The sequence below is a fragment of the Sorex fumeus genome, unplaced genomic scaffold (genome assembly GCF_029834395.1).
Source record: "Sorex fumeus unplaced genomic scaffold, SorFum_2.1 ptg000095l, whole genome shotgun sequence".
Lineage (NCBI taxonomy): Eukaryota > Metazoa > Chordata > Mammalia > Eulipotyphla > Soricidae > Sorex > Sorex fumeus.
Window position 1 is genome coordinate 14,152,209 of NW_026606152.1, and position 14,694 is coordinate 14,166,902.

The 14,694-nt window shown below is 38.2% G+C and overlaps 1 protein-coding gene across 2 annotated transcripts in view; it reads left to right on the forward strand.

The window, feature by feature from the left end:
• Positions 1-14,694, forward strand: part of FNDC3A (fibronectin type III domain containing 3A) — a 129,302-nt gene that overhangs the window by 102,155 nt on the left and 12,453 nt on the right. For both annotated transcript variants that reach the window (XM_056132756.1, XM_056132757.1), the window contains 9 exons: positions 3,407-3,545; positions 4,103-4,171; positions 4,918-5,036; positions 7,656-7,761; positions 7,849-8,024; positions 11,048-11,161; positions 12,285-12,434; positions 12,529-12,812; positions 12,902-13,114. In XM_056132756.1, the coding sequence (XP_055988731.1) occupies positions 3,407-3,545; positions 4,103-4,171; positions 4,918-5,036; positions 7,656-7,761; positions 7,849-8,024; positions 11,048-11,161; positions 12,285-12,434; positions 12,529-12,812; positions 12,902-13,114 (1,370 nt within the window). The remainder of the gene's footprint in view (positions 1-3,406; positions 3,546-4,102; positions 4,172-4,917; positions 5,037-7,655; positions 7,762-7,848; positions 8,025-11,047; positions 11,162-12,284; positions 12,435-12,528; positions 12,813-12,901; positions 13,115-14,694) is intronic.

The following is a 14,694-nucleotide window of genomic DNA, read 5'->3' on the forward strand; positions in this document are numbered from 1 at the left end:
AACTTTATCTTCAATGTACCTTATGGTTTCTGGTCTGATGTTGAGGTCTTTAATCCATTTTGATCTTACTTTTGTACATGGTGTTAGGCAGAGTTCTGAGCCTATTTTTTTGCATGTAGCCGTCCAGTGATGCCAACACAATTTATTAAAGAGGCTTTCCTTACTCCACTTCACATTACTTGCACCTTTATCAAAGATTAGATGAGCATATGATTGAGGAGAGATGTCAGTGTATTCAACCCTGTTCCATTGGTCTGCAGTTCTGCCTTTGTTCCAGTACCATGCTGTTTTAATTATTACTGCTTTGTAGTACAGTTTGAAGTTCAGGAGGTTGATTCCTCCCATTTTCTTTTTCCCAAGAATTGCTTTAGCTATTCGTGGGGGCTTATTGTTCCATATAAATTTCAAGAGTGTTTGCTCCATTTCTTTGAAGAATGTCATGGGTATCCTTATAGGGATTGCATTGAATTTATACAATGCTTTCGGTAGTATTGCCATTTTGACAATGTTAAGTCTCCCGACCCATGAGCAGGGGATATCTTTCCATTTCCTCATGTCCTCTTTTATTTCCTGAAGTAGCGTTTTGTAGTTTTCTTTGTACAGGTCCTTTACTTCCTTAGTTAAGCTGATTCCTAGGTACTTGATTTTCTGGGGCACAATTGTGAATGGGATTGTTTTTTTCATGTTGCTTTCTTCTCTCTCACTGTTTGCGTATAGGAAAGCCATGGACTTTTGGGTATTGATTTTATAACCTGCAACTTTACTATACGAGTCTATTGTTTCTAGGAGTTTTTTGGTGGAAGTTATTGGGTTCTCTAAGTAGAGTATCATATCATCTGCGAATAGTGAGAGCTTGATTTCTTCCTTTCCTACCTGAATGCCCTTAATATCTTTTTCCTGCCTAATCGCTATTGCAAGTACTTCCAGTACTATATTGAACAGCAGTGGAGAGAGTGGGCATCCCTGTCTCGTCCCTGATCTTAGAGGGAAGGCTCTCAGTTTTTCCCCATTGAGGATGATGCTTGCTGGACTTACAAACTTTTGTGCTTATGTTTCAGTCATACAATGATCGAATTCCCATCGCTCCACCAGTTTCCATTCTCCACCACCAGTATTCCCAGTATCCTCCTGCCACCCCTTCCCCGTCCCCCTATCCCCCTGCCCCCCCGCCGCACCTCTGTGGCAGGCACATTCCCTTTTATTCTCTCCTTTTGGGTGTTATGGTGTACAATACAGATATTAAGTGGCCATCATGTTTGGTCTATAGTCTACTTTCAGCACACATCTTTCATCCAAGCGAGCCCCCCAAGCAAGCAGCCTTTACCTGGTGGTCCCTTCTCTATCTTAGCTGCCTTTTCCCCCAGCATATGAGGCTGGCTTCCAAGCCGTGGATCAATTCTCCCGGTCCTTATCTCTACTATCCTTGGGTATTAGTCTCCCATTATGTTACTTTATATTCCACAAATGAGTGGATTCCTTCTATGTCTGTCCCTCTCTTTCTGACTCATTTCATTTAACACGATGGTCTCCATGTCAGTCCACTTATATGCAAATTTTATGACTTCATCTTTTCTGACAGCTGCATAGTATCCCATTGTGTAGATATACCAAAGTTTCTTTAATCAGTCATCTGTTCTAGGGCATTCGGATTTTTTCCAGATTCTGGCTATTGTAAACAGTGCTGCAATGAACATACAAGTGCAGATATAATTTCTACCGTACTTTTTTGCATCTCTGGGATATATTCCCAGAAGTGGCATTGCTGGGTCAAATGGGAGCTCAATTTCTAATTTTTTGAGAAACGTCCATATTGTTTTCCAAAAGGACTGAACCAGTTGGCATTCCCACCAGCAGTGAAGGAGAGTCGCTTTCTCCCCAGATCCACTTTAACACTGATTGTTTTTGTTCTTTTGGATGTGGGCCAGTCTCTGTGGTGTGAGATGATATCTCATTGTTGTTTTGATATGCATCTTCCTGGTTAGTGATGAAGAGCATTTTTTCATATGCCTTTTGGCCATTCGGATTTCTTCTTTGAGAAAGTTTCTGTTCATTTCATCGCCCCATTTTCTGATGGGATTGGATGTTTTCTTGTAGAGTTCAGCCAGTGCCTTGTATATCCTTGATATTAACCCCTTATCAGATGGGTATTAGATGAATATCCTTTCCCGTTCTGTAGACTGTCTTTGTATTCTGGTCACTGAAACGAATATTTTTAAAGTAAAACAAACTTCTTGAGAAACTAACCACCATTATCTGAGTTTACATGGCCAATGTGACAAAGTCTGGCTTGATTGGTGGTTTTGAAAAGTTTGATGATCTGAAGGTTCCTATGCCAGATGGATAATGAAAAACAAGCTGTGAAAAGTTGGCACTCTCCAAGGCCAAGATTGAAAAGTACCAAAAGAACAATATGGAAAGTATCACGCTAAGCGAAATGAGTCAGAAAGAGAGGGATAGACATAGAAAGATTGCATTCATCTGGGGGATATAAAATAACAAAATATGAGATTAATACCCAAGAATAACTGAGATCAACACCAGGAGGATTACTCCATAGCCTAGAGGCCAGCCGGGTATTCTAGGGGAAAGGACAGTTCAGATAGAAAAGGGAACACCAAATGGAGGGTGTTTGGAGGATCCTCCCAGGAGGGGAGATGCAGGTTGAAAGTAGACTGGACTGAACATGTTTGCCACTCAATGCCTCTTTTGCTGATCACAATACCCAAAAGGAGAGAGAACAAAAGGGAATGCCCTGCCACAGTGACAGGGGGGGATGGGGAGGGAGGGATATTATCCTGGTGGTGGAAAATGGGCACTGGTGGAGGGATGGGTATTTAATCATGGTATGACCGAAATCCAAGCACAAAAATTTGTAAATCTACAACTGTACCTCATGGTGTTTCACTAATAATAAAAAAAAAGAAAGAAAAAAAAGAAAAGTACCAAAAGAACTGGAGAAGATAAAAAATATAATTTTATTTGATCAGATGACAATTGAAGATTTGAAATGAAACCTTTAGAAGCCAAATTAGTCTTGAAGAAATATCCCTAATGACTTCACAAGCCAATTGAGAGTTTACAAACTTGAGTACAATATAGATGAACTGGCCCTCTTTATTACAAATCATGGACATTAAAAATCAGGATTTTTTTTTACAAAAGGCAAAATAAGCTGCAAGCCTACCAAATTATCAGCAGATTATAGTTTGTTCCTGTGATAACTGTTTAATATTAAAATACTATACTTGTATTCCCAGATCTAAGAAAACTTATTATGTGTATCAAGTCCCCATTGAAGACAGGCAGTTCTTTCATAAGCTATTGCAATCTAAAACTTAATTATGTGAGTTCATTAAGCCAATATAATTAGGTATCAAACATTCATGTCTTTGTATTCTCATCACAGGTTATTGCTTACAACTCTGAAGGTAAAAGTAATCCAAGTGAAGTAGTAGAGTTTACTACATGCCCTGATAAACCAGGGGTACCTTTAAAACCTTCAGTTAAAGGAAAGATACATTCACACAGTTTTAAAATAACTTGGGGTAAGTAAGATGTGCATATTTGTTTGAGTAAATTTATTAGCTCATTAAGTTCAGTAAGAAGTGAGTCATTGAGAGACTTAACTCATGTGAACAACTTTGTATCACACTTACCACTTTGCACTCAAACATACCATATTCACTTGACAATTCAGATTTCATATAGAATGATCTTTGGATTTTCTGTAGAAGTAGTAAAGGAGCTTAGCACTGTGTATAGTGGAAGATCACTGAGCTTTTAAAGGAAATAGAGTTTTCCTGGCTCTCCTGCAAAATGAAGATAGCTCATTTTTATTGTCTGAGATCAGGATATTCTGTGTGCAAAACCATGCTTTTCTACTAAGCTGCATCTCTGGCATCCCATTAAAACAAATAGTAATTGAGCTCATATACAGTTAATGGAGAAATGGTATTGTAATGAAATTCCGTTACTTTAAAAAGCGCTGCAGGTGGGCTTGTTTTTGATTTTGTTTTCTTTTCAAGTCTGGTTTGGCATTCTGTTTCCTGATATTCGTAAATTATATGTACTTTGCCTAAAACTATTCTCCTTCTCTGAATAGACCCACCAAAAGACAATGGAGGGGCAGCCATCAATAAATACGTGGTAGAGATGGCAGAAGGTCCTAACGGTAAGCATAACCAGAGTCATACCTCTGGTCATGACTTTATATTTTATACCTTTTTTCCTTTGTAGCAGTTAAGCTTTTGACACACTTTTATTTATCATCTCCATAATTACAGTGAATCAAATATAAGACTGCTGTATATCTATAATTATACTTATATTCCATTATTTGTTTATATTGCTTATTTCCAGTATACCTAGACTAAGTAAAGTCCTCTGAAGGTTAGCTTATTCAGTTAGATTTATACCCAGATGTGTCATAAAATAGTGTTCTAAAATTTAGATTGCATCATATTATTTTTAATAATAAATTCCAAGCTTAGTGTGCTTTACTCTTAAGTCATATTTAATAGCAACTTTTATTTCTATAAAATGGCCTATTTCCTGCTAAAAATGTTTTTTAGTTCAGACTAAACTTCCTATTATTGGGTCATTCTCTGTGTGTTGTAGTATTATTACTGAGTCAGTAAACACATTTTAAATGTTTAATTAAAAGCAAGTTATAAGTCAAAGACAGATTTTGTACAGAGTTACAGAGATATTTCACATTAATAAGGCTATGCAAATTTGTCTAGGAAGCTGCACACAGAGAATTAGATCATTTCCAGGAAACTACAGTGAGCTTATTAAACTGTTTCTAACGAATTATGTAACGCTTAATTAGTGAAACTAGGATACCTGCCGTGTCCATGATACCAGATTGTTAAACATTACCTTGTAGCTGATTAAACGTAATTCTTCGCCTTGCAGGAAATAAATGGGATATGATATACAGTGGAGCTACTAGGGAGCATCTTTGTGATAGACTGAATCCAGGCTGTTTCTATCGTTTTCGAGTTTACTGCATCAGTGATGGAGGACAGAGTGCGGTAAATAGTTATATGCAGATTTTTTTTTTATGTTTGATCAAATGCCCACAAATATATTAAAGCTTTTTCTTTCACCCTAGTGGTTAGTTTTATGGTGTCCAGGCTATTCTGATCTAATCGGCTTATTGTTTGTACTAAATATTTATCATCTGAATGAGAAAACGGCAGAAAATTTTATAGAAACAAATTTTAGAATAGTGCTTCAATAACCATACCTAACAGAAGTAGAAGTGATTGTAGACGGATTTTCAGGTCCTCCTTTTTTTTTTTTTTGCTTTTTGGGTCACACCTGGCGATGCTCAGGGGTTACTCCTGGCTCTGCACTCAGGAGTTACTCCTGGTGGTGCTCGGGGGACCATATGGAATGCTGGGAATCGAACCTGGGTTGGCCGCATGCAAGGCAAACGCCCTACCCGCTATGCTATTGCTCTTGCCCCTCACGTCTTCTTTAAACAGATTCTAATACTTGTTTCAGAAAAATTGGCATATATTTTTTTAAGAGAGTCAATGATCAAAATGGACTTGCACTGTGTCCTTTATTAGTGATGTTATAGAGAGATATATTTTTAATAGGGTTGCTTTTGGGGGGGGGGGGGTGTTGGCTTTGGTTTAGGAGCTGCCCTGGTGGTATTCGGCCAGCTTCAAGCCCTGTGCTCTTGAGCTACTCCTGATTGTGCTAAGAGATCTGGGAATCAAATCCTGGCTTCCCACATGCAAGGCAGATGCTCAGCTCATTGAGCTATTTTTCTGGCCCTTGATTTGTTTTCAGTGAAATTTTTTTCCCTTTTTTTTATTAAACCACAGTAATATACATATTTACAAAGTTGTTCGTGATTGGATTTCAGTCCTGTAACATTCCAGTATCCATCCCTTCATCAGTGTACTACATTTCCCGTCATCAGTGGTCCCAGTTTCCCTCCCACCACCCCCCATCCCACCGCCTTCCACTATGGCAGGCACTTTTATTCTCTCTGTCTGTCTGTCTGTCTGTCTGTCTCTCTCTCTCTCTCTCTCTCTCTCTCTCTCTCTCTCTCTCTCTCTTCCCCCCCCTTTTGGACCTTATGGTTTGGAATACAGATAATGAAATGTTATCAGGTATATCCCTTTACCTGTGCCCTACACCCCACACACACTCTTGTGGCAAGCTTCCAACCATTGACCTGGCCCCTGCTTATTCTCATCTTGGATATTAGTCTCATGATATATGTGTGTGTATACACATATATGTGCATATGTATAATATATATGCATATATATATGTAGTTTATAGCCCACAAATGTTTTCAGTGAATTTAATGAAGAATTGTTTCTTGAAATTTTTGTAATTTTATTTCTCAAATGAAGTTTAATGCAAAAACTTTTTTTAAATTGATTACTAGGAGCTGGATAGATACAACAGCTTGGGTGCCTACCTTGCATGAAACCAACCCAGTTCAACACCCCAGCATGCTGTATAGTCCCCCAATCCCTGAGTGCACTCAGGAGTAATCCCTGAGCACCACCGCCACTGCGTGTAATCAAAAAAAAAATATTTTAATGAAATAAATTACTAATATTTTGTTGAAAGTAAAAGTCCTGCCCTACAGGATTGTCATCCAATGGTTTCATTTTGTAAGATAAATTGCCTGGATCTTTTTTTATAATGCAACACGACCCCTACACAAGCCCCAGAAAAATAATCATTTTCCAGTATGGCTTTATAACTTCTAATACTTACTTTACAGCATTCTTAAACTGTAAACTATTTTAGATTAGTTACCAAATAACTGTATTCCTTATTGGAAAGATTGTTAAATGTAAACCTTAGTACAGTACAGATAAAAGACCTTGGCAAAGTTTATTTTTAAGGATATGTCTTTTAAAATAGAACTGAAAGGTGCTTTTCTTTTCTTCTTTTTAAACAACATAGAGACTAAAAGTAGTGTCCAAATATCTGGAAAAGTTTATACGGTTTCCAGATTATTTTTAGATGAAAAGAAATAAGGGACGCTCTTTTTGTTTTTAATTTTAGGTTAGAATTAGGGGTCCAAAGAGATACTACAGGAGACAATTCACTGTTCTTCCTCCTGTAATTCAACCCTGGTTCCAATTCCTGGTACCACATTTGCACAGCCTGAGCACAAAAGACTGAGCACAGCCAAGAATTTCATGTTTAAAGCAAAAATAGTATTTGAAAAAAAAGGAATAGCAATAGACCCTGAGCACTGTGGCTATAGCCCAATCCCCTTTTCTCCTTCCCCACCCCAACTCCCATGCAAAAAAAAAAAAATCAGTGTACAAATAATATACCCAACATACGTAAGCAGTCTTGAAAGTAAGGTGACCAGTATTTGCAAACTGTTGCACCTTCATTTAAATAAGATCAAAACATTGCCAATTAGATTATATTAGAAATTTATTTTTTCATTATGGAAAGAAGTGTTTTGAGGAGTTTCTTCAGTAACTTGTTTGTATATAGCAGTCATATAATACATGTCTTTTTTAATCTGATAAATTTAAATTGTATTTGATTCTCTTGGTTTAGAAATTAATTACTCAGCTGATAATCAAGTCGGAACTGTGTATTTTCCCTTTCTGAAGGCAATCTGATTATTCAGCCTGGGCCATTTTTCCCCGCAGGTGTCTGAGTCTCTGCTGGTGCAGACGCCCGCCGTGCCCCCTGGCCCGTGCCTGCCTCCCAGAGTGCAGGGGAGACCCAAAGCAAGAGAAATACAGCTGCGATGGGGTAATTTCCATTTGGGCAATAAATTCTAATTGTGCAGTACTCAGTGTTTCCTTCCTATTAAATTCGCATTAAATTTTCAACCTTCAGGACCTCCTCAGGTTGACGGTGGATCGCCCATTTCCTGCTATAGTGTTGAAATGTGTCCTGTAGAAAAAGATGAACCCAGAGAAGTTTACCAAGGTTCAGAAGTAGAATGTACAGTGAGCAACCTCCTTCCTGGCAAGACATACAGCTTCAGACTGCGTGCAGCCAACAAAATGGGGGTAGGAAGACTGTGCTGACTGAATTATAGTTACCATGGTGTTTCATTTTAACTTACATAATTGTCCTATTATTTTGCTCTTCTTGAAATTTGACTCCAAGTTATATACTTGTTAATAAGTCTGCATTTATAAATTAGAGAAGGGTAACCTAGTTCTCACAGAATCTCTTTTTGTAAGCCCTACTTAAATTGTGTCACTTAAGCTACTTGGTAAACTGAAGACTAGATTCGGGATCATGTGGTGAAAATATATGCAGTAATTAATATTTTTGACTTACAATTCATATGCCGTATTTCAGCTTGGCAACGTGTTCAAAGGGGAAAAAGAGGTTTATTTTCAATACTTATGATTTTATGTGGATCTTTTCTCTCATGCATTTGTGCACCTCCAAAAATGGGCAGAGCAAGTGTTATCTTCATTTTGTGACTGAGAAATCTGTATTTCAGAGAAACTGAATTCCTTGTCAGCAGTCACATAGAGATAAAGCACAAACTCAAGTGTTTTGACTTCAAAACCAAGGCCTCTTTTTACCCAACTCTATCTCTGGTCATCTCTCTAACATTAAGATAGGTTCTCTGTAAGAAAAAAGCAATCATTTCATACGTTGATGAGCAATACTATTTTTTAACTATTTTATAATTAAAATTTTATAATGCTGAAATTTTAAAAAAATTTAAATTGCACACAAGTCAAATAACTCCTCAAGTTTTAACATTTACTACATTTTATATCCTGTTATTCAACTGAGGTCAATATTTATATATAAACCTATTATAAAGTTGTATATGTACATAATCAAATATATAGTGTGTCACTACCGTCCCCAAAGGCTAAAAGCATTGTGATAGCATTTTTTTAATTTATTCTATTTTAAAAAGTCATAATAGTGCTAAAAATGTATGGTATTGATATACAGACATAGAAAGTCCCATAGCCCTCCCCCTTGCCTGCGTCTCTTCTCATCCAGTCTCTCTCCTCTCTTCTCTCCCGCCTCTGTCTGATCATTAATTTCATATACCAGTGTCAGGGATTTGTCTTTGTTTAGTACTGTCCATGTTGGCTGCGTGCAGGGCAAACGCCCTACCGCTATGCTATCGGGCTGGAGCGATAGCACAGCGGGTAGGGCGTTCGCCTTACAAGCGGCCAACATGGCCGACCTGAGTTCGATTCCTCCGCCCCTCTCGGAGAGCCCGGCAAGCTACCGAGAGTATTCGATATGCCAGACACAGTAACAACAAAGTCTCCAATGGAGACGTTACTGGGCCCGCTCGAGCAAATCGACGATCAACGGGAGGGCCTTTACCTTTACCTTAGTACTGTCCATATTCTTATTTTGAGTTGCTCTGTTCTACAGATAAATGAGATGATCCTGTCTTCGACCTTTTTCTTCCGTTTTCATCCATGTTGCAGCAAATAGCATGGTTTCATTTTTTTTTTCTTAACAGCTGTGCAGTATTCCAGGCTCTCTATGCTGTTATTTTGTTTTGTTTTGAAGTGTTTTTTTGTTTGTTTGGGGGGCACCCTGTGGTGCTCAACTCTTAATCCTGGCTCTGCTCAGGAGTCACTCTTGGCAAGGCTCAGGGGAATCACATGGGGTGCCAGGGATTGAGCCCCGGTCGGCCACATGCAAGATAAGTATCCTGCCTGCAGTACTCTTTCTGGCCCCCTGCCTAGTATCTTATTGTGTATATATAGCATAGCTTCTTGATCCATTCATTTATAATTGTACGTTTGGGTTTTTAGGATGGCATTTCTTTTCCTTTCTTAAATTGAATTAGCATGAGATACACTTACAAAGTACAAAATTGTTCATGATTTGAGTTTCAGTCATACAGTGTTCCAATACCCATCCCTTCACCAGTGTACATTTTCCTCCACCAGTGTCCTCAGTTTCCCTCCAGCACTACCCTGCCCGCAGCCCCAGCCAACCTACCCCTGTGGTAGACATCTTTCTTACCTTTTTTTACTTCAGGCACTGTGACTTGCAATACTGTTACTGAAGGGGTATCACTCTACCTCCTTTCACTGTACATATCTACCTCCTTTCTCTCTACCTCCTTTCAGCACTCGGTTCTTGTTCAGAGAGACCACTTCCCACTTCATGGTCCCTTCTGTGTCCTAACTGCACTGCCCCAGTTGCCCTTTGTGGCAAGCTTCCTCTCATGGAACCGTCCTCCTGGCCCTTGTTTCTGTTGTCTTGGGTATTATTTTCATACTGTTTTATATAGGATAGCATTTTTAATACTGGTTTCTGTAATTAATTGCACATTACAGATATCCCAGAAGGCTTGCTCTCCAGTCCCGGGTTCTCCCTTGTACACATACATTGTTTGCTTGTCTCTGCTCCTTTGCTTGGTTATTTCCATTCTGGAGGAGCCCGTGTTCCCTCTTGAACACATACTTCTCCCCTTCTCTTCCCTTAAATCTTTCTAAATAAGTCTCAATCAAAAAATTATCTTTTTTTTTTGTAAGCCTGTAACTACCTCACAGTGATTCACTAATAAAAAAAATAAATTTAAAAAAATAAAAATATACCTTTTACAAATCAAAAAAACCTATCTTATTTCACAAAAAAATACAAATCACAGATTTTCAGGTTTGTGATGATTTGTCAAATCATCGTAATGTTTATTTTTTTATATTTACAGAGAATATATATTCCAAATCCTTCTAAAGCTAACGTAAATTTTAAGATAAACATACTATCTGTCATGCCTTCTTTGTATCTATTTCTTTGTTCTTTACATAATTTCTTCTGGTTTATTCCACCTAATTTTATCATGACTTACCCTTGTTACAACCTACAAAAACCAGTTCATGAAGAAATAAAGAGAAAGTGAAGACAGTAATGTTAATGAAACTGAAGGGCCCCCATTTCTTCACTTCTGTAATTATTAAATCTTTCTTAGAATGTTCTTGGAATTATACACTGGTTAATTAGGCTTGATGGATAATTTGTAATTATTTCTTGGAAGCTTTAAAATAAATTTGAAAACTGAGAGCACTGGCTGTTTTTCTTCTAGTTCGGACCATTTTCAGAAAAATGTGATATTACCACAGCCCCAGGGCCACCAGATCAGTGCAAACCCCCACAGGTGGCGTGCAGATCCGCGACTTGTGCACAAGTGAATTGGGAGGTACTGTAATTTCCATGCCTAGCACTGACTTTCTGAAGAATTAGAGGTGTGTGTGGGGGGCGGGGGGATCGGAGTGTGTGTGTGTGTGTGTGTGTGTGTGTGTGTGTGTGTGTGTGTGTGTGTGTGGTAAAATAAAAGGGTATTCATTTTTACCTCAGATTACAGAGTCCGTCCTAAATACACATCAAGAAGCATAAATTCTTTGCCTTTCTTTTGGAAGGTATATTTACTTTACAATACTTCACAGTGTTGTTGATGTTGTGCTTTGTGTTTCATCACAAGCTTTATCCTGAGGCAGGAGAGATGGTATAGCTGATAGGGCAGCTAACTTGCATGTGGCTGGCCCAAATTTGGGGGTTTTTCTTTGGGGACCACACCGGCAGTGCTCAGGGCTTACTCCTGGCTCTGTGCTCAGGGATCACTCCTGGCAGACTCGTGACCATATGTGGTCCTGGGGATTATAGACTCATTTATCACTTGCAGGGCAAGCTCTCTGCCTGATGTACTCTCACTCCAGGCCCCTATCTGAATTCAGTCTCTGGCAACACATGTGGTCCTGGGGGATCACAGTGCCAGAAGTGATCCCTGAGTGTAACGAAGAAATAGATAAAAAGCTTTATTTCAGTACTGAGATAATTAGCCACTGTTAAGCTTGAATGTTCAGAACAAGTTATTCACATGAGTTAGTTTCATACAATAAATTGCTGTCATATTTATTATCTCCAGTATATTTATTATATATAGTGATAATCAGTAATGACAATTTTGTTTCCTTTGAAATTTAACAGTGTCTTTATTATTTTACTCAATAAAATCATTTTGAAGTAAAATATACTTCAAAATAATTTTTGATATTTTATATATTTTTAGTATATTTACTTCAAAATTATTTCTTGAGCCAAATGTGGCCCCCAGAAAACAAAATGGCTCAATTGTTTTGCACTTGTAACTCAATAGTTATATTTCTGGACAAATCTTAAAATCAGATGACCTTAATAACCAGCAGTATACTGTCACAGTTTTCATTCTGCTTAAATGTCATAAATGAATGTAAAAGCAATTAAGTTTTTATAATTTAGTTTAATCAGTGTAAGACTTAAAGGTGTTTACCTTTTTCTTAAAGGTTCCTTTGAGCAATGGGACTGATGTTACTGAGTATCGATTGGAGTGGGGAGGAGTTGAAGGAAGCATGCAGATATGTTACTGTGGGCCTGGTCTCAGTTACGAATTAAAAGGACTTTCACCAGCAACTACCTATTATTGCAGAGTCCAGGTAAAGACACTGAATGCATTGTCACTCTCCCTGGTGCTTTTGAGCATTTTCATGGTCATATCTTTGTTAACTTAGGGCTTCTGTTCATTTGCAGGCTTTAAGTGTGGTGGGTGCAGGTCCTTTTAGTGAAGTAGTAGCCTGTTGTACCCCACCCTCAGTTCCTGCTATTGTAACTTGTCTTCAAGAAATAAGTGATGAGGAACTAGAGAACTCCTTTTACTCACCATCTACATGCCTTGCAATAAGCTGGGAAAAGCCTTGTGACCATGGTTCAGAGATCACTGCCTACAGCATAGACTTCGGAGATAAGCAGCCCTTGGTAGTGGGAAAGGTTACAAGCTACATTATTGAGAATTTGCAACCAGATACAACTTACAGGTACACTCAAAAATAATTTGTCAGTTTTTGCCTAGACCCATAGATGCTCTAAGTAATCAGTTTTTTTTTTTCTTTACCATGGCTCTTAGAATACGAATTCAAGCCTTGAATAGCCTTGGAGCTGGTCCTTTTAGCCACACAATAAAATTAAAAACTAAGCCACTCCCTCCTGATCCACCTCGATTAGAATGTGTTGCCTTTAACCACCAGAACCTTAAGTTGAAATGGGGAGAAGGAACCCCAAAGACATTGTCAACAGATTCTATTCAGTACCACCTTCAGATGGAGGATAAGAATGGGAGGTGAGTTTTTCTTTTTTATTTTTTTTTTTTACTGATACTCTGTGTTAATAATGGTTTCTCCTACACGTGGTTCCAATACCACGTTATGGCAGGTGAGTTTTTCACTTGCTTCTTTGTATAATTTCTGAAATTTTGAGTATGGATTTATAAACTCTAGAAGTGAAAAGTAAATAAAACTTCCAAAAACAATTCTAAGAGATGAGTTTTCAGTGTGCTATTTCCAGAACATCACAAATACGTAGAATTATTTATCACTTGGATTGTAAAGTCAAGAGAAAAAAATTAAGTGGACCACATTTTGGATCTCCTGTATGACTCATTTACTTTCTTCATGCTAGTGAGAGAAACGGTCTTGGCTGTAAAATAAACTATTCACCCTTGTTTCCAATAAGAGGCAATTTTCACACTGGTATAATTGATTGGCTTTATGGTCTGACATCCTTGAGGCTGGGATTTTGTCTCACTTCCATCGCAATTCTGCCAGAGGACCTGCTCACTAAAGGAATACAGTTTATATTTTTTCACCACGAGATCTGTTTGGTGGCATGAGCTAGTTGTTTTGCAACTCAGGATCTTACCAGTGTAGCCTTTTCTTACAATTTTCTTACATCCGTGCCATATACTCACTATTGCCACACAGACACACACAGAGAAAGAGATACACACTTGAATTACAGTGTTAACTAAAAATATTTGTAAAACAGATTATTGAAATTACCAAAACTATTCTGGTGCTTTATGTACCACATAAGTATTCCAATTGTATTCCACAGCAGTTACTCTTTTTTCTTTTAATTTTTTTTTTATTAGTGAAACACCATGAGGTACAGTTGTAGATTTACAATTTTTGTGCTTGGGTTTGATTATACAATGATCAGATACCCATCCCTCCACCAGTGCCCATTTTCCACCACCATGGGTAATATCCCCCCCACCCCCATCACCCCTGCCTCTGTGGCAGGGCAATCCCCTGTGTTCTCTCTCTCCTTTTGGGTGTTGTGGTCACAGCAGTTCCTCTTACGATATTTTAAGAATTGGAATTTCACTTTTCACCTTACCAGAAACAGTTGTATAGTTTATGAGTTTAGAATACTGGTAATAATTTTTCCTAAGGTTCACTGTATCACTGTTATCCTGTTGTTCATCAATTTGCTCAAGCAGCCGCCAATAACATCTGCATTCATCCCAGCCCTGAGATTTTAGCAGCTTCTCCTTACTCGTCCTTCCCAATGCTGCCATATTGGAGGCTCTTTCAGGGCCAGGGCAATGAGGCCCATTTTTGTTACTGTTTTTGGCATATCAACTATGTCATGGATAGCTTGCCAGGCTCTACCGTGTGGGCGGGATACTCTCGGTAGCTTGCCGGACTCTCCAAGAGGGATGGAGGCTCCAGGAAATACTGCCTTCCTAAGGTTATTTGTTTTTATTGAACTGCCACGTGTTTTGTAATGAAAAAATCCATACTATTTATGCATAAGTGCACTCTCAGATACCTTTTCACATTTAAAATAATAAATAAACCAGGTTAACAGCAAAAGTGTATTTCACAAAACAAACAGTATTGATCATTTCCTGAAATC